Raw genomic sequence first — 18239 nt, 5'->3', positions numbered from 1 at the left:
TTCCTCCAGGCACTTGGAATTCGATCCAGGACAAGCTTGAGCATATAGCAGAAGGGCAAGATGTTTGTTTTCTTTTGTTTTGATTTCAGAGTTACAAAATGAGGTGTTTGGCACTGTTCTGGAATGCAGGTACCCAATAGTTCTAACAATGCTGTGTAAGATGTTTCTTTTTATGTTTAAAATAAAGAGCCTTTTTGATTAAGTCTGTGCTGTGGGCTTGGCCTGAATGTTTATACTGTGGGCAGTTCTGTCCTTGTACCTTGCACATACACAGATTCTATTGTTACTGAAATGGTATCAAATGTAAACCTTACAATCCCGTTTCCAGCTCTGGTCACCCTGCTAAGTAAGCATCAGCCCTATTTTACAGTAAGTTTAAAATACTTGCATACAATTGTTTTCTCAATCCATTCTGTTTCTACCCTGTCATAAGTCAACGTTTTTGAAGAAGGGACGAGGCATCCTAAATATGATGGGTTTGGCCTGGTTTCTCCCATGTGGCTGCTTGCTGTGATAACACAAACGCTGCTAATCATCTGTGAGTTCTTGTAAGCAACCTTTGTGCTGAATGTCGTACCTAGCATGAAGCAAAGTCTTTTCTAAAGGTAACTGTGATGGGATTCTTCTTTTAACACTCTGCCCAGCCACCCTGGACTTGAAAAATAGGTATTTCAAGAATGCAATTAGTGACTTACTTGTAACACACATTTTAAAGGAATGAGAATCTGAACGTGCCCATTCCTCACCATGAGTTGTAAAGGATAGTGCAGCTCACCTTACGTATGAGAATCAGGTGAGATAAATGTACAATAATTTGCTGGGCAAGTAAGAGGAATGAGGTAATAGCAGCTCCCTCTAGTGATGGGACAGGAAAAGAGGGAGGAAGGCACAGCAAATAGCTGTCGTCGTTTCAACCAGGCGTGGACTGTAAGTCCTCAAGCTCTTTGTAACATTCTTCTCTTTGTAAAAATAATGCCAGGATGGATTTTAGACTTTTTTTGTTTTATTTTGTTATTGTTCTTGAGTGTACAGCACCTCTGTATTTGCGTAAGAATAATTATTAGATCACAGATGGATCCGATTTGCTCAAATTGTGATTTATATCCTTATCCAGGCTCCTAGTCTTCAGCCATGCAGTTTCCCAGCCATGCAGCTCCTCGGTCCCATACTGAGCTCCCTGGTGTGCCACGTCCCTCAGAAGCTGTGTCTTCTAGCAGCTGTACTAATAGTGGGTGACAAGTCTTCACAAAGTATTTACTTGGAGCAAAATCACTGACATAAGGTGAGTCTTTCAGCAATGAAAAGGATGTCTTTCTACTCTGATTGCTTTTCCTTTTTCCCTAGAAGCAGCCCTCCTCAGTTCTGCTTTCTATTACTGACCACACTATTTTCTTCTCTCCCCAGCCCCCACAGACCCTTATCTTCACTCTGAAATGTGTCTCTGATGTTTCAGGGAGAGCTCCTTCAGAAGCTGAGCTCTGAGCTCCCAGCCCAGCAGAAATGTATGGTTTTTTTTTAAGAAATGCAGTGTTTAAGGTCCCTTTGAAGCTAATGTCTTTGTCTGCAGCCTTCTAGGTGCATGCTGAGGTGTCCTTACCTGGTACCATTATCTCTTTCTCCTGTCTTCACAGTTCTCTGCATTCATCCAGAAATATCTTTTGTTGATCACTATTCATTAATTTCTCCTTGCTTGACCTGATTGCATACAGTGTTAACAAGATGCCTCTCAGGACTCATGCCCAGGGCATTGCTGTCATTAAACCTGCCCTGCCTTGCCCTTCCCTGTGCCAACTGAATGCCACCACTTCCCACTTGATGAGGCACATATTAAGAGACATTCTCCAAAGCTGTGGGAATAGTGTGAGAGCTGCTGTAAATCCTCAGGTGGAGGGTGTCTGGTACCAACACCACATTCTGCTCTTCCCTTGGAATCTTTGTTCAGCAGTGAGGGCAACATTGAGTGAACAGTGTGTTCACAGTCCAGAACACTCTATCCAAACTTATGCCCCACACTACAGGAAAGACATTGAGGCCCTGGAGTGTACCCAGAGAAGGGCAGTAATGCTGTGAAGGATCTGGAACACAAGTCTTATGGGGAGCAGCTGAGAGAATTGTGATTGTTCTGTCTGGAGAAGTGGAGGCTCAGGGGAGATCTTATCACACTTTACAGCTGCCTGAAAGGAGATTGTGGTGAGGTGAGGATTGGCCTCTTCTCCCAGGTAACAGCAACAGGATAAGAGCAAGTGGTCTCAAGTTGTGCCAGGGGAGGTTCACATTGGATATTAGGAGATATGTCTTCTCAGAAAGTGTGGTGAGACACCATCCCTGGAGGTGTTCAAGAAGCATTTAGATGTTGTACTGAGGGACATGGTTTAGTGAGGAAATATTGGTGACAGGTGGATGGTTGGACTGGATGATCTTGGAGGTCTTTTCCAGTTTTGATGGTGCTGTGATTCCGTGAAGGTGAGAAGGTGGCAGTTATGAGCAGACCTTCTATAGCTTTGCCAGGAGCAGCTTAGCTAAGTGTATACAAACTGTTAGCATGTTAAGGCTACCTTCTAAGTCCGAGTCCCACCCTGGCAACTCGTCAGGCTCCAAACTGAATTCCTTTGTACACCTGAGTGTGTGAACTTAGAGAGAAGCATTGTATTGATGGATGAAGATTCCTTTAGAAACTTTGGGAGGAACTGAAATTCTGGGCTTTCAAAAAGAGCAGCTGTCTCTTCTATTGAACTGTATGAAATTGCTGCTTTTCCTGTGACCTTGGAGGAGTGTGAAAGTTGTTTCCGGTGGATGAGTTGTGTGGATGAAGCAAAGGCTTTGATGCTGGATGAGCTGAAGATGTTCCACCATTGCTGCCTTGCTGCATTATTTCAGGAGCATATCCGTGTGCCACTTCCACATTGTTCTTAGTGTAGGGATGGCTGCACTGGTGAAATGCATGCTTTGTGCATCCTCTAGTCAGGCCTGCTAAGAGAGCAGCTCCCTGATGCAGCCACTGATGCAGTGAGTTTTGGCAGTTGGAATTTATCATTTTTCCCAGCTTATGTGCATTTAACAGTTGGCTGCAGCAATGGCTGTTTAATTCCCTTGCTAATGTTTCCAGGGCAGCCATTTAATTTTTTTTTAAACCCTCTTGCTTCTGGAAATCCTGTAATCAAATCTAAGCTCTGTCAATCTAATTAGTTTTGAAGCACAGCATCTCCATAACTTGGAGACCTAAATAAGCAGCTTAGTATTAAAACCTAGCTTCTCTTCCCATGTTGCGCTGCTTTATATTCCCCAGGAGAAGTTCCCACCAAATAACAATCTGACTGCTCCCCCTGTTCTCTTCTCTTAGAACCATTAAGGTCAGCAATGACCACTAAGGCCATCGAGTCCAACGAGCAACCCATGCCCGCTAACCATGTCCCTCAGTGCCACATCCACACGGTTCTTGAGCACCTGCAGGGACAGTGATGCCACCACCTCCTTGGGCAGTGTTTGCCAATGCCTCGCCACCCTTTCTGAGAATAATTTTTTTCTAAGGACCAAGTGTAAGCCTCTCACACTGTGCTTCAAGTGGTCTTCCACGTTGCTGCTTGCTTAGAAGATGATGATGCACAGAGAGGTTTGGGTCAGAGTGTAGCTTTGTGCTGCCTGCTGAGGGGCTGTCCAAGCAGCTGGGGAGCTGTAGAGTTGCTGCTGCCATGGCAGCAATGCTGTAGCACCTCCATGCAGAGCAGCTTCCAGCCCTGACTGAGGGGAAAGGCTGGATATGGAGGCGGTGGGCACTGAAATGAAAGGCTGGGTGAAGTGTTGCAACAGCCCTCTGTTACCTTGTCTACAGTAGAAACTGCATGAAGGAGAGCAAACCTCAGCTCATAAAAACAGAATTGTGGGTGTCCTCTTCCCAAGGTAGCCCCTGTTGCTTTCAACTTAGAGAAGCTGGTATCCTAGAGAAGTGGTTGTGACCTTCTATGCCTTAGCCAGGCTCCAGCTGCTTAGGGCTGGCCATATAGCTCATCAAAGTGTCAGAGTGGAGATCCTCATCCACCGGCATTGTGCTCAGCTCTGTAAGCTGTGGGTGCCTTCCCATGTAGCTCCTAGTGAGCCTGGCTTCAGGCAGAGCCAGCATGTTTGGACATTTGTACTTCGTTAGGAGGCTTCTGCCCATGAGGCCGTGCCCAGGGGACTGGGGCTGAGCTGACAGTTGTGAGGAAGCTGTCTGCCTCCTGCTCCGTACTGAGGGATGTAACCGGCTGCCTTTGATGTCTGAGCCAGGCTGAGAAAACCTGACAGCAGACTTCAAAGTCTGTAGTGCCAGCTCCTCCATTATCTGAAGACTTCTGCCACGTCCCCCAGGACTGCTGGATTATCCCAGCTAATTCTGTGCCGCATCCCCCAGCTCTGCCTGGCTCTGACCCCTCGTGTTCAAGGCTGTCCCTCCTGCAGCACTCTGGGGATGTGAAAATGGCATTTCTTGGCAAGGATGTTTTTGGAAAGCTTGCCTGCAGGGTATCGAGGGCAGGTACTTGTTGGGTCCAACAGTGGTGATCCCAAGGATGCTTCTAAACTGCTGCTGGGCCCTTCTGGATAGAGACTGCCTTTGGCCTGGCTGCGCAGCATGGAATGCATCTAAAAGAATATGTGCAAAAGGAACCAGGGAGCAGGTGGGGGGGGAAGTCATAGAGAATCAGTAAGGTTGGAAAAGACCTCTAAGGTCATCTAGTCCAGCTGTCAGCCCATCACCACCATGCACGTAAGGGTGTGTAATTCAAGACTCATCACCATGTTAAAGCCAGCGCTGTGGGCACGCTGGCCCCACCTGAATGAAGCAGGATGTGACCATGTCCTGCCTGCATGCACTGAAAGTGGCCCTGCCATCAGGTCTGGCTGTGCTGGTGAGGTTTCTATTGGCAGGGCATCTCTCTAAAGAATGCTCTGCTGCTCTTCCTTTAGCCAGCCCAACGTGCCTATTGGTGCTGCTGCACTCTTGGTTGTGCTGATTTCCCAGGGAGGGAGGGAGGAAGTTTCAGACTGCAATTCTGGAAAGAGGGAGCTGTCATTTTTGTCCACAGAGCATTGTCGTTGCTGGTGACGGGGTTGGGCAAGGCAATCCTATTCTCCCTGGTTTCTCTAATGCAAATGTAAACAGCAGTTCATGCGTCATTAGAGTTGCAAGCTTGGAGTCTAACTGTCCCCATGTGTGCATTTATCTGCACACTGACTTCAGGAAGCTTGCCGAGGTTGGGCTCCAAATCTGGTTTTCCTCTGCCCCTGTGACAGAGAAGCTTTTCTCTCCACTGAGAGAACACATGGGCTGACTTGCTGTCAGCAGGGCCACCCCTGGACACCTCTCAGTGGGCTGCTCTCAAAGCCTACCTGATCCCTGTCTCTGAGGCTGCTTCTCTGCTCTGCTGCATTGCAGTGGTTGGTAGCAGGGGACAGGTGGGATCCGATGGGACCTCTCCAACAGCCCATTCCCATGGGCTGAGCTTGGCTCTCTGCTAAGCTGTGTGGTGCTGATGAGCAGGCAGCAGTCTGCTTCTGTCTCCTGGCCCCACAAGCTGTCATGTGAATCAGTTTCTGAAATGGGACAAGGAGGAACCTTGTGCTTGTTTTGGTTCATTACATGAGTCTCATTCCCTCTGGGAGCCCAGTGGGATCAAGAAGAGGGGCTTGTTTGTTTTACAGCTACTTTTTGCTTGTTGAATCCCTGAGCCAATCTAGCAGTTCATCTGAAACCTCAGCAGGCTGCAAGAGCAGCACAGCTCAGGAGCCAACTTCACATCACTTTCCTTCCTGTAAAAAACAGACAGATATTCTCAAGAGAGAAGCCTCCAGCTTTAGTTCCTCACCTCTGGCTGCTCCCTGCCTCACTCGTGTCCCCACCAGCCTCCCCCTGTCCCAGCACATACACTGTGCAGAGGGCCATGCAATACTGGTGGTGGGATGCACCAACGGTGTCTACCTCCAGTGCTGAGGGAGTGAGCTGCTTAGCGTAACAGAGCAGGAGGTGGAGCGTCGATCAAGGGAGGGGGAAAATGACTTGCTGGGCCACACAGTGCACTGCGTGTGAGCTTCTGCAGGATGGATATGGCATCAAGTTGTGCCAGAGGAGGTTCAGGTTGGATGTTAGGAGAAATTGCTTCTCAGAAGGAGCAGTGAGGCAGTGGCACAGGCTGCCCAGGGAGGTGCTGCAGTCACCGTCCCTGGAGGTGTTCAAGAACTGCATGGATGTGGCACTGAGGGACATGGTTAGTGGGCACGGAGAAGGCTGTGGCTGGCTGCCTCCTTGGTAAGATGCAGGACCTTGGTGACGTGCTTCACCCCCCACTTCTCCCCGCCTTTTTCTCTTTAAGTGGAGGAAACCGCTGGCAGCTTCCTCCCAGCTGCTTTCAAAATTGCAGGGCAGCTGTTACCACCACCCCGGGGGTCTTCCACTGCCTTCCTAGGGAAGGATCCCAGCAGATCTTGTTCGCATGGGGCTGGTGCAGTGTCAGGCGGCTGCCTTCCTCCTCTTCCTCCTCTCAGGTGAGTGCCCTGCACTGCAACAGGAGCATTTGGGGTGGGTGAGTGGGAAGTAAAGCTGTTAGGAGCCCTGTGTAGGTTCCATGTGCAGACTGCCTTCCCTGGGCTGCTTTGCCTTCCTAAATCAGGGGGTCGAGACACTCCTGGGCAGGTGAGAGCACCTCACTCAGGCTGCAGAGTGAGAACAGCCCTCGTGCTGTTGGGCTCTGGGGTCATAAGAGCTGCAAGGAAGAGGAGGGTGTGCAGCTGAATATCCTCTCCAGCTCTCTTCTGTAAGCTCTCTGCAGGCCCTTGCTGCCTCTGTAGGTGTTTCCAGCCTCTGGAGGAGCTCTGCTGGCTCCTTCTTCTATACCTTCACAGTTATTCTGTGGGGCACTTCTGAGGTGGCTTCTGGGTCATATCCCTTTTTTCCTACAGCAGTTAGTTCTGTTTTCTGCTTCTTTCCCTCCAGCCAGCACTAGACCCAAGAGTTTTGTCCTCTTTAGCACACCACAGCCCTTCCTCCAGTGGTCTCAGCCTGGTTGCTGCTCTCTGAGTGCCAGCTGGGAGATGCTTTCCAAGCAGAAGCTTCTTTGATGGTCCCATGGGTGTGATGCTCTGGTCTCTTTTCTGACCCTGCATGCTGGAAGTTTTCAAGTTTGTTGCCAGTGGGCTTGTTCTTAACAATTGCAAGGGATGCTGAAGTTCCTTGCACTTGTCGCACCAGGGGGGTTCAGGTTGGATATCAGGAAAAACTTCAAAATTGTGGTGAGGCAGTGGCATGGGCTGACCAGGGAGGTGGTGGAGATACCATCCCTGAAGGTTTTCAAGAAATGTGGATGTGGCACTGAGGGATGTGGTTAGTAGGCAATACTGGTGGTAGGTGGATGGTCAGACTAAGTGATCTTAGAAGTCCTTTCCATCCTTAATGATTTCATGCTTCTAAGTCCCAGTGGCATTGTGCTTCATAGAATGAGTCCACACCCTAACTCTGTGCAGTACTAAGCTGCAGTCCCTTGCATGCCCATCCCCATTGCCATTTTGAAAGACACTAATTTTCAATTGCAGTGTTCTCCTGCAAACTTAATGCACAATGACTGTCTGCTGGCAGGTGTGGGCGCTGGCCAACGAGTGGTGACTGTCCAAAAGGGACCACTTTACCGAGTACTTGGATCCCATGTGACGCTGTGGTGCAAAGTGAGCGGCTACCAGGGCCCGGCGGAGCAGACCTTCCAGTGGTCCATCTACCTGCCCTCAGCCCCTGAGAGGGAGGTGCAGATCGTCAGCACCGCCGACCCCTCTTTCCCCTACGCCATCTACACCCAACGGGTGCGTGCCCAGGAGATCTACGTGGAGCGGGTGCAGGGGGACGCGGTGCTGCTGCACATCACGGAGCTGCAGGACCGGGACGCCGGGGAGTACGAGTGCCACACGCCCAACACTGATGAGAGGTACTTTGGGAGCTACAGTGCCAAGACGAACCTGACAGGTGGGTCCCGAAGGACAGCTCGCTCTGGGGGGCTGGCTGATCTTCCTGTTTCCTACTCATAGCATCGAGGTGATGGTAAAGCTACCGGGAAGGATGTGCTGTTCTGTACACGGTGGCACAAGGGCATGTGTAGGAGCACCTAGGATAGAAGTAGTTCTCAGGCTCTGAGCACTACCTGTTGGTGTCTTCTCAGGACAGGGGATGGTGCTTGGACCCACAGGGTACTGATGATGATAGGGAGGCAGCAGGGTGGAGAAGCAAAAGAAAGTATCCAACTGTAAGCAACAAGTCATGATCCTTCCACTTGGTGTTCACCCCCATGTCCTCCTTTAAGCTGGTACTGAGGCCACTTGAGCTCGTGAAAGGCTGGTTATTAGCCTCCCTGGGATTCCCCAGTGTTGCCCACAGTTTCACTGAGGAGTGTGCTGCTGAGAGATGCATCAAGCTTTCTTTTCTACTGAGGTTTTAAGCACTTCACACACTGGCGTGGGCTGGTGCTTCTCCTATCAGCTACAGCACCTACTTCCCCTACACTGTCAGATCCTTCAGAGCCTGGCTGTGGTTTTTGTGCTGACCAGCACGTTGCCCAGTGAGGCCAAGAAATGCTTTTTCTCCTAACTAGCTGCTCTCTGTGCTTATACCCTTGTGCTCAGTGATTGCGGACACACTCTCAGTTTCCATGAGGCCCCAGAACCTCACCTGTGCTGAGGGAGATGCCATGGAGCTCACCTGTGAGGTATCCAGGTCCACTACCCAGCACACGCACCTCTCTGTTGGCTGGTACGGCCTCAGGGGAGAACACCGGGCTGAGATCCTCACCCTCTCCAAGGACTTTGTCTTGATGCCAGGACCTGCTTATGCACAGAGGTTTCTGGCGGGGAACGTGCGATTGGACAAGGTTGGGAGCACCTTGTACAGACTCTCCATTGCAGCAGTGGAGCCCTCCGACCAGGGGCAGGTGTACTGTGAGGCAGCCGAGTGGATCGAGGATCCCGATGGGATGTGGAAGGACATCTCCCGCAGTCAGTCAGAGAGGACATCACTGGTGGTCACGCAGCAGGGTAAGGCCCTTGGCTTCAACTGCTTTCTGCAGCAAAGGTGGTGGCCTTTGCAGTGGTGTGCCATGAAAATCTCTCTGCCTGTGCAAGTACCTCTGATGCCTTGTCTCCTCCCATCTGGCCTTCACCACAGCTGGGGACATCCTAGTGGCTTTGGGTGTGCCAGCTTGGCATCAGGAGGGACCCTGGAGGTGCTCAAGGCTGGGTTGGATGGGCCCTGGGCAGTCTGAGCTGGTGGGAGGGCAGCCCTGCCAATGCCAAGGGGTTGGGGCTTGGTGGGCTTTAAGATCTCTTCCAACCCAAGCCTTTCTGCAATTCCATGATTTGCTCTGTAGTGGCTGCTAAGGAAGGTGGCAGTACTAAAAGGGCACTGTGATGGTCACACCAGGGCAGTTGGGGCATTGGTGAGCAGTGCACAAGCCCCTCCATCCCCTCTGTGAGAATGCCGGTCCTGCTGCAGCCGAGCACACCAACAGCTTCTATAAACTCTCCAGCAAATATTTGGGAATGCCAAACATATCTGCAGCGGCTGGGATTCCTGCTCATACACTGTTTATGAGCTGGTGTTTGAATTCAGAGGGTAATATACTGTTCGTAAATTACTCTGGCCCCTCCAGTGGCAGTCATGGAGCTACTCTGCTTTACCTCCAATCTACAGCTTCTGATGGGGTGAGGGAACTGCAAAGCTATGGAGCCCCTTTGTCCTCTTTCCAACTTCTGGGGGCTGGAGTCCACCTCTCCATGGTGAATGTTTTCCATTCTCAGGGCTTTCCTATGAAAGAAGACATTTCAGTAGTGAGCCTTTCTTGTTTCCCCCTGCGCAGCCACCAGTGCCCACTCTTGGTTTTTGTTTGCCCGCAGACCGAGATCTCTGCGTGGGCATTGCTGCCACCAAGAGCACCCTTTCTGAAGGGGATACCCTGCAGCTCAATTGCACGCTGGAAGCCCGGAGGAGTGGCAGCAGGCACTTTCAGGTGGCTTGGCTCCTCAACGGCACAGAGGTGGCCAGGATTGACCCCCGTGGTTTGCTGGTCTGGAAGAAGGAATATGAGGAGAGAGCAAGGCTGGGGCAGCTTCATGCATTCAAGCAAAGCAACACAATTTACATCCTTGCCATCCATGAGGTGGGACTGGAGGACAGTGGGGGCTACCACTGCTCTGTTTTGGAGGTGAATGGTCCTGGGAACTTCCAGAGCATCCAAACCAACCTGTCATCAACTCTCAGAATTGATGTGAAGCCCTTAGGTGAGTAAATCCTAATGTTTCTTCTGGGTGAAACCTACTGAGTCTGGCTTTGCCTTGACAGGCACATCTCAGCTTCTGTTGCTGCAAGAGCACCATTGTGCCACATTTTTCAGTAGATGATAGTGGGAAAAGTGTTTGCTCTGGTGAACCTCAACGTCACGTTGAGGGGGCAGCAGCTGCCAGAACGAAGTGTACGTTTTTAACCTGGTTCTTTGCAATCAGTTTAGGACAAGAGGGTGGAGCTGTGGGAAGCTGGGTGCTTGGGGACCCTGGGGGTGGTAGAGCAGGGGACAGGGCAGGACAGGAGCTGTGGCTAGGGCTGGAATTACAGAATGCAGTTCAGGAGAGGAGGGGTGGGATGGAAGTTTTGTCATGCTGACAAGGTTTGCAGAATGCAAAATGAATCTGGGAACTGGTGTGAGGTGGGTGGTGGGGAAAGTACAGGGTCGTGCAAGTTGGCAGCAGGCAGGACATCTGTCCTGTCACCATGGGCTCTCTCCCTCTCAAGCAGGTCTTGGGCTGCATGCCACACTAATAAGCCGAACAGCCACCGTCAGTTATGCACAGAGCTTCGAGCTTCTCTGCCATGTGAGCACCAGCCATCCAGTCAAGGAGTTGCTGCTTTCTGTGGGGTGGCTCTTCAAGCCCAACCCACCCACCAATGGCTACCAAGAGCTGGTTCATGTACTTCCTGATGGCACTGTGTCCTGGGGACCAGCACAACCCCTCTTCCAGGGCAGAGCCCAGCTGGAGAAGGAACGTGCGTTCTCCTGGCTGCGCATCCACAGTGCAATGACTGACCATGCAGGGACATACCAGTGCAAAGTGGGAGTCTGGAGGATGCTGCGGGGGCAGCCTGCTGTCTCCTTCACCTCCAACGCTGTGGGGATAAAGGTTGTCCCACCAGGTGAGTGGTGCTGCGGGTGCTTCTTCTGCAGGCAGTCCCTTCAAACCTCCTTGGTTGCAACTGGGGCAGCTGATGGCTGGGTGTCTCCAGCAAAGCCATCTCTGGGGCTGCACGAGGTGGTGTTGCTCATTCTGTTTCTTCCTTTGGATTTGAGGGGTCTTTGGAATGAAGGGGTCACAACCCAGTCAGCTGAGATCATGCTTTTCCATGTTTTCTAACTCATGGGTTTGCTATAGCCTAAGCTAAAGCATTTCCTTCCCTCTTTGGTTTCCTTAGCACTCTTCCCCCTACACCCTTGGTTCTTACTCTGTGGGGTCAGATGCTGGGAGCTCTGTTTTACACTCTGGGGAGGTCAGAGGGCAGTGATGCAACTGAGGGGATTGAAAAATGTGGGTGTGGGCATGCAGCAGTGATGTAAATGGCATTAAGATAAGCAGATGTGATCATAGTCGGCACAGAGCAGACAGAAAGACATGATGACATTTGGCTCCAAACTTAATGCAGACAGTGCTGGATACTGTGGAGATGTGATGAGATAGTCTGTTCCCTTTCATCCTGAAGTTTTGCCAGGGAAGGTTTAGGTTAAATATCAGGAAACATCTCAGAAGAGCAATGGGGCAGTGGCACAGACTGCCCAGGGAGGTGTTAGAGTCGCCATGATTTGCGTTTCAGCATTTTAGTTAGCATTCTGTGTTGCTGTGGGCCTGGCCTTGTGGCTCCAGGCAGGAAGGACCTGTGCAGAAGGTCACAGTGGGAGTGGGAAAGGAGGATAGATCTTTCCCACTCCTGACTTCTTGCCTTCTCCTGTTCCACCGGAGCAGTGCAGGGTGCTGAACTGCAAGCATTCAAGATGGTGGCTGTTGGCGAAATCATCAGTGTTATTTCATTCCTCCATTTCAGAAAGCAAGCTGCGGGTGGCTGCGAGGGAGAGCTCCGTGGAGGTGGCTGGCGGAGCTGACGCAAGCATTGAGTGCAGAATGGAGATCCCCCAGAACAGCTCTCAGCTGGCTGTCAGCTGGTACTTCCTACCACTTACTCCAGTGGATGCCACTCCCCTGAGGATCGTGCGGGCCAGCCACAGCGGCCTGCTGGAGTATGGGGCCGAGTTCAGCTCCCCTGCACAGAAGTCCCGGTTCCTGAGCCAGAGGGTGTCCAGCCACATGTTCCAGCTGAGGATTCTCTCTGCCAGCCCTGGGGACCAGGGCCAGTACCGCTGCACAGTGGAGGAATGGCGCTGGCTGGAGGGCAGCTGGCACGGCCTTGGAGAGCGGTGGTCGGGGAGAACCAGGCTGCAGCTCCGGCTGCCCGGTGGGCTGCTGAGGGGGGGGAGTGTTCTACCTGGGGGGGCTTCTAGCAGGGCATGAGAGAAACACTGGTTCCTACAAAGAGCGGAGATGTTAGGATTCTTTGCTTGGACTGTGCCTCTCAAAGGGAAATGGGGAATTAGGAGGATTTGCTACATCCTCCCAAACCAATTGAGCTGGTATTTGTGCCTCCAGCGCCAGATGTCTGACGCTTCACAACAAACAGAGCCGCAGCCCTTGCTTTCCTGTGTGACGCAGGGTGTGCTTGGTCAGTGGTGTAGTGCTGGAGACAGAGCAGCAGCCCTTTCCCAGTGCTCCTGGGTGTCCTGATGCAAGATGCAAAGCTTCTCCTGACCTGGGGCATGCAGCCACAGAGAGCAAGGCTGAGGGCTCAGCTGGGCTCTCTCCCTGGGCACTGCACCTCTGGGGTGTGCAGGGTGTGGGGGTCTTCCCTCATTACTCCCCACTTGGTGTCTTGTTTTCAGCCTCAGATGATCTAGATCAGGAGTCTGGCTTCCTGTATGGTCTTCGGTGTGAAGGATGCCTTCTTGCTTATTGGGAAGAGCACAAAGGGTGGGGTACAGAGAGGGTGGAGGGGACAATACACCCCAGACAGAACGAGTCACAGAGTCAAGGGAACCCATGGTGTCCTGCAGAGGCACATCCATAGCACCATCCAAATTCCCAGAAGACTTCTGTCACCTGACAGGCACAGATAGGAACACCTCTGTAGCAATGCACAGTGCCATGACAGCTCTTTCTGCTTTCCTTCCCCCAGAGAGTGATCTGCACCTGGAGAAGGCCAACCACAGCATCTTGGCCAGGCAGGGCCAGGAGGTGACACTGGGCTGCCTGCTGCAGGGCACCCTGCCGCCTGCCGCCCGCCTCTCGGCCACCTGGTTTTATAAGAAGGTGGGTGGCCCTGCAAGGCCCCTGCTCACCCTGCACCATGATGGTGCCATCGAGTCTCCACAGGAGGGGCTGGTGGGGAGGCTGCAGCTCCGGCGGCCTGCAGCTGGTGACCTCAGCCTGACGCTGGGCAGCGTGCAAGAGGGAGATGCTGGGACATATCACTGCCAGGTGCAGGAATGGCGGCAAGGCAACAAGGAGGAGTGGAAGCTGCAGGCCTGGGCACTCTCAGGGTACACCCAGCTTACCACCACCCCACCAGGTAATGATGCTGCACATGACTGCTTGCCTCACACTGCCTTCCCCTACCTTTGCTTTCTTAAGTGTATTGTGCATCCCTCCTTAGCTTGCTGCAGTACAACAAGAGGTGACAGCAGTGCTGGGAGGACTTGCTAAGGGACCTCAGTAGGGTTGTGCTGGGAAGTCTGAGCTGTCTTGAGAGGCAGGGGCAGTGAGGAGGACGAGAGCAAAGCAAGAGACACGTGCTCGGAGAGAGATCCCAGCCCCATTGATCGGCCAGGGCTGAAATCCGGGTTCCTCATTCTGTAAGTGCTGCAGGTGAAGGTCTGATGGGATGCCAAGAACTCCAGCCATGAGTGAGATGTGGTCCTGATCAGGTTACCGTAAACAGTCTCTGCTGGGTGGCAAGATCTCTGCAGGACCACGTGCCCCCAGCCCTGCTTTCAGCCCAAACAATTGGGCTAGAATTATATCCATTTTTCAGGGAAAAATACTTACTGCAGTTTTTTTGTCATCTCAGCCTCTGGTGAAGCCTTAAAAAGCAATCGCTGCTCTCTTAGGGTGTATGAAATAAGACAGGATTCTGCATATAGGAGTCCAAATAAATAAAAGGAAAAGTTTCAGTCAGGCATACAAAATGTTTTTAGGGGGGCAACTGGAAGGAAAAAGGTACTCTCTTAATGCCTCATTGAGGAAAAAGGAGACTCAGAATGACCCACATGGAAGAAATATGACTAGTGAAATCAGCCATGTTGTGTGCAGCTGGGCTGAGGTGCACACAGGTCTGGAGCTGCCCCAATCCAAGCTGGTCCAGTATCTGCAGCAGTCATTGCTCATGTATTTACCAGCACTAATTGAGACAGAAGGGCACAAGGGGAGCCGTGGTCCCATCCCCCTGCACCCTGTGCCTGCTCCTGCCACAGGCACACTCAGAGGCTACTCGCTTGGGTTTAACTGTACCATGAGGGACTGACAGCACTTCAACCCTCTGCAGATCCATTCCTGCCACTGTTCATCATGGCTCCCTCTGGCACTCACGTTTCTCCTTCCCCACCCCTCTCTGTCTCCTGTTAATGGCAAAGCAGCCGTTGCTGAAATTACTGAGTACTATGTTACTGAGCCGTTGCTCAGTAGCTGCTAGAAAGATTAGATTTGATCCAAGTGTTTTTGCCATGTGGTTTTCATGGCTTTCACAGAATATGAGTTATTAGCTGGGCATTTTTTCTTCTCTCTCTCTTTTTCATTTTGTTTTGTTTCTCCAGTGATGCAGGTATCTTGAAAATGCCCCTCTGGCTCATAGATCTCAGTGTTTCAGAGAGGAAGTTGTATGAGGGTAATGCCACAGTCATGCACAAGTGCGCCTGCAGCCAGGGGGTTACTCCAGCTCTAAGCCCTGATTCCCTTTAGGATACCTCTCTAGTACTGTAGAAGCTCCCCCCTGTTTTTCCTGTGGGAGGGTCAATGCTGCTTCACCCTGTATGGGTAGGATGCAGAATTTGAAAGGCAGAGAGGTAAAAGCCAGTTTATGGCTGGGAGCAGCCGCCAGATTACTTCATCCGTAGGGTCACACTGAGCCCACCAGTCCTTGTGGGCTTCCCAGGTACAACTTGGGATTGAAAGTGCTACCACATTCAGCATGGTTCTGCAGAGCAAGCATAAAGCATCTGTGCATGGGTATTGATCAAAGAGAGGAGAACTGAGATGGGTGGAACAGATCCAAGCAAGCTGGTGTGATCCGTCATGGTAGGCCACGTGCATCTGAGATCAGTCTGTGGAGTTGAAGCTGTGTGTCATAGTGTCACAAAGATTGGAAAAGACCTCCAAGATCATTAAGTCCAGTTATCAGCCCGTGACTGCCATGCCCACTAAACCACGTCCCTCAGTGCCAAGAAAGGAGATTTTAATTGTCATGGCTACTGAGGAGCTCTGAACCAAAGGAACAGGCTAGCACGGCTCTGATCAAACCCAGACTTTTGAAGGAGCCAGAGGTTCTACTGTAGTGTGGTGGCATCCACCTTGGAACCTTCTGGAAACCTCATTTCCTTTGCTTTCCTCTTGTACTTCCTTGCTCTGGAACAGCCTGAGACAGACCTCTACCTGTCAAAGGTGTCAGACAGGGACCAAGGGGTGATGACTACGTGGCTTTTCCTTGCTGAGCCCAGTGTGGAAGAGGTTAGCTGAAGGCATTGCTGGTTTTGGTGGGATGCTTCAGCTGAGAGTGCGATAGGGCTCTATCTGACCTCCCAAAACAAGAAATTCAGGCAAATTACTTTGTTTCTCTTCCCCTTTCCCTCAGCTAACCAAGAAAATGTGGACTGAATTCTTAGAAATTGGTAGATTGAGGGAAGAGCAGTAAGAGAATAACCAATGGAAACAGTAAGAGAGAATAACTCTAACTGTCTTGGGATCTCACTTGTTTTTTCTTCTTCTTTTTTCCCTCCAGAGACAACAGTTTTGTCTAGGATCTGTTCATCTCCATCGTTGTTGAACTTCATCCTGTGCTTACCTCTGGTTGTTATCCTTCTCCTGGCCCTTGCTGGCTTCTGCTGGTACATCATCTCCAGGAAAAGGAAAAAAGGCAAAATTAGAGGAGACCGGCTGATGGAACTGCAAGGGAATGGGGGGGATCAAGCAAACTTAGCTGGCTCGTAATGGGAGATGTAACTTGAAGGGGCAGAACTCGATGTCTGAAAGGACTGAGTACTTGAAGAGGGGCTTCTTGTTTTGCTGTAGCCTTTGCAGTGAATTCTTGAAATTGTGTGTTTACTTTTAGTGGAGCAAAGCAGCTTTAAATTACTGAGCAAATAAGGTTTAGAAAATGGATGTTCCTATCCCTTAGATTTGGAAACCACCCATGTGTTTGCTGTTGTAGCTGCTTGTTCGAGGTGCTTGCGGTATGTGTGTCTATCAGTCCGGTGTGGAAGGAAGTGCTGTTATTTTCTTCAGGTGTAAGAGGAGGAATGGGCTGTTTTTGCATTGGACCACAAAAGTATCAAAGTGCTGCTAATTTTTAGGCAATTTGACAAAATCTGTGCAGCACACAGCTAAGAATCCCTGGCAGCACTGAATATGAAGTGCTGGTGTCTCATTTAAGGCATTACACTTGCCTTTCTCATCCCTTGCTGGAGAAGAATTCAGATGCTCTGTCCTCTGGTTCTGAGAGACCCTGTGCCAAGAGAGCAGCATCTCCAAAAGGAAATAGTTTTTCACCACAAAACCCATTGCAGGTGGTTGAGAACTGAGCAAAGCTGGCCATAGAATCACAGAATCATTTGAGCTGGAAGGGACACTTAAAGGCAATCTAGTCCAGCTCTCTCAATAAACAGGGACACCTACAGCTAGATCAGGTTGCTCAGAGCTCCATCTAGAGCTGAGGGGCCAGGGCTGAAAGTCCTTAGACAACTTAGGAAGCTCTTGCTTCCCTGTCCAGTCACTTTTCCTGCAGGTGATATTTTTTCTGGACCTCTGACAACTACTCTGCTGTCTGTCTGAGTCATATCTTGATAATGTTTCACCAGTATCATGCTCTCCCTCAGAATTTTCCTTCACATGGTTTCCATAGCTTGCTCATAGGAGTATCTTGGGAGCATATTTCAGAGGCCTTGCTAAAGTCAGGAACGTATGCTGCCTGCTGTTTACCCCTATAGAGAGCCATAAAGTCTCCCCTGAGCCTCCTCTTCTCCAGACTGAACAATCCCAGCTCCCTCAGCTGCTCCCCATTAGTCTTGTGCTCCAGACCCTTCACAGCTTCATTGCCTTTCTCTGCACACTCAGTCCTTGTAGTGAAGGGCCCAGAACCAAACAAATGATCTGTCCTTGTTTAAACAAAAACATTTCTGTTTTTTGCATTCTTCTAGGCGCCCCTGAGTGCTTTCTTTGCCCTCGCATGCCTCTGAGGTCTGCAGTTAGGAAAATGTGGGTTTCAGTTTCTGCTGTGTTTTCTTGTTGCACAGCGTCTCACGCTACCTCAGGCGTTACTGCAGCAAGCCACAACCATGCGGCTTGACAGTTCTTTATGCGTCTTAGGGTGAACCTGACCAAGATGAGCCTTCTGCTGAAAAATCTGTCCTGTTAGGCTCATTATTGCTGGAGTGATGTTATAGAGGAGCCCCCACCTTGCTGCTGCAGCTGAGTGTGGGTTGCTCTCTGTAAACTGTGTGAGTCCTGGGGTGGCCGTGCTAGTCTTGGTGTTCACTGAGTCTATGCTGGCCCTGGATTGGCCACCACATTGTTCTTTGGAAGCAACTGCTGGCATCTAACCACCATGTAAGGAGCTGCAGACTCAGCTGTAATGTGAGATTGTGCATCTGGTGGAGTGAGGGAAGAAGGTGGGCAGGGAGGGGGAGGTTTCTCCAGCCACAGGACACTCTTTTTCTGCCCCTTTATTTTTTCTCAGTTAGCCAGAGGCCAAAGTAGCAGCTTTCCATTCACGCAGGTTGAGAGGTTTTAATTTAGTTCTGATAAATGTTCCTGGAGTCCTGGTGAAAGGGTCTGTGGGAATAATGGGTGTGTGTGTTTGCAGTGGTGGATTTTCCTTTTTTTTTTTTTCTGGTTTTGCTGGTTGCTGCCAAACCTTTTGGCTATATTTTTTAAGA

General features: G+C 50.8%; 1 protein-coding gene across 1 annotated transcript; it reads left to right on the top strand.

Moving 5' to 3' along the window:
- Positions 1-6459: 6459 nt before the first annotated feature.
- On the top strand, positions 6460-17410 carry LOC136052087 (immunoglobulin superfamily member 3-like). Its single transcript, XM_065741932.1, has 8 exons — positions 6460-6516; positions 7604-7981; positions 8635-9042; positions 9901-10284; positions 10796-11191; positions 12092-12499; positions 13274-13666; positions 16088-17410. The coding sequence occupies exons 1-8, from the start codon at positions 6465-6467 to the stop codon at positions 16294-16296; spliced, it is 2628 nt and encodes an 875-aa protein (XP_065598004.1). The 5' UTR covers positions 6460-6464; the 3' UTR covers positions 16297-17410.
- The last annotated feature ends 829 nt before the right edge of the window (positions 17411-18239 follow it).

The sequence above is a fragment of the Cyrtonyx montezumae genome, unplaced genomic scaffold (assembly GCF_038088225.1).
Source record: "Cyrtonyx montezumae isolate F1298 unplaced genomic scaffold, pur_monq_1.0 scaffold_3, whole genome shotgun sequence".
In the NCBI taxonomy this organism is placed as follows: domain Eukaryota; kingdom Metazoa; phylum Chordata; class Aves; order Galliformes; family Odontophoridae; genus Cyrtonyx; species Cyrtonyx montezumae.
Note: the sequence above shows the minus strand (reverse complement) of the source record. Positions and strands in the feature narration are given on the sequence as shown.

Excerpts from the sequence above, each read along its gene's own strand:
- LOC136052087 (XM_065741932.1), top strand. The coding sequence starts at position 6,465 with ATGGGGCTGGTGCAGTGTCAGGCGGCTGCCTTCCTCCTCTTCCTCCTC. Across the intron at positions 6,517-7,603 it reads CCTCCTCTTCCTCCTCTCAG|GTGTGGGCGCTGGCCAACGA; the intron begins GTGAGTGCCCTG and ends GTCTGCTGGCAG. Across the intron at positions 13,667-16,087 it reads GCTTACCACCACCCCACCAG|AGACAACAGTTTTGTCTAGG; the intron begins GTAATGATGCTG and ends TTTTCCCTCCAG.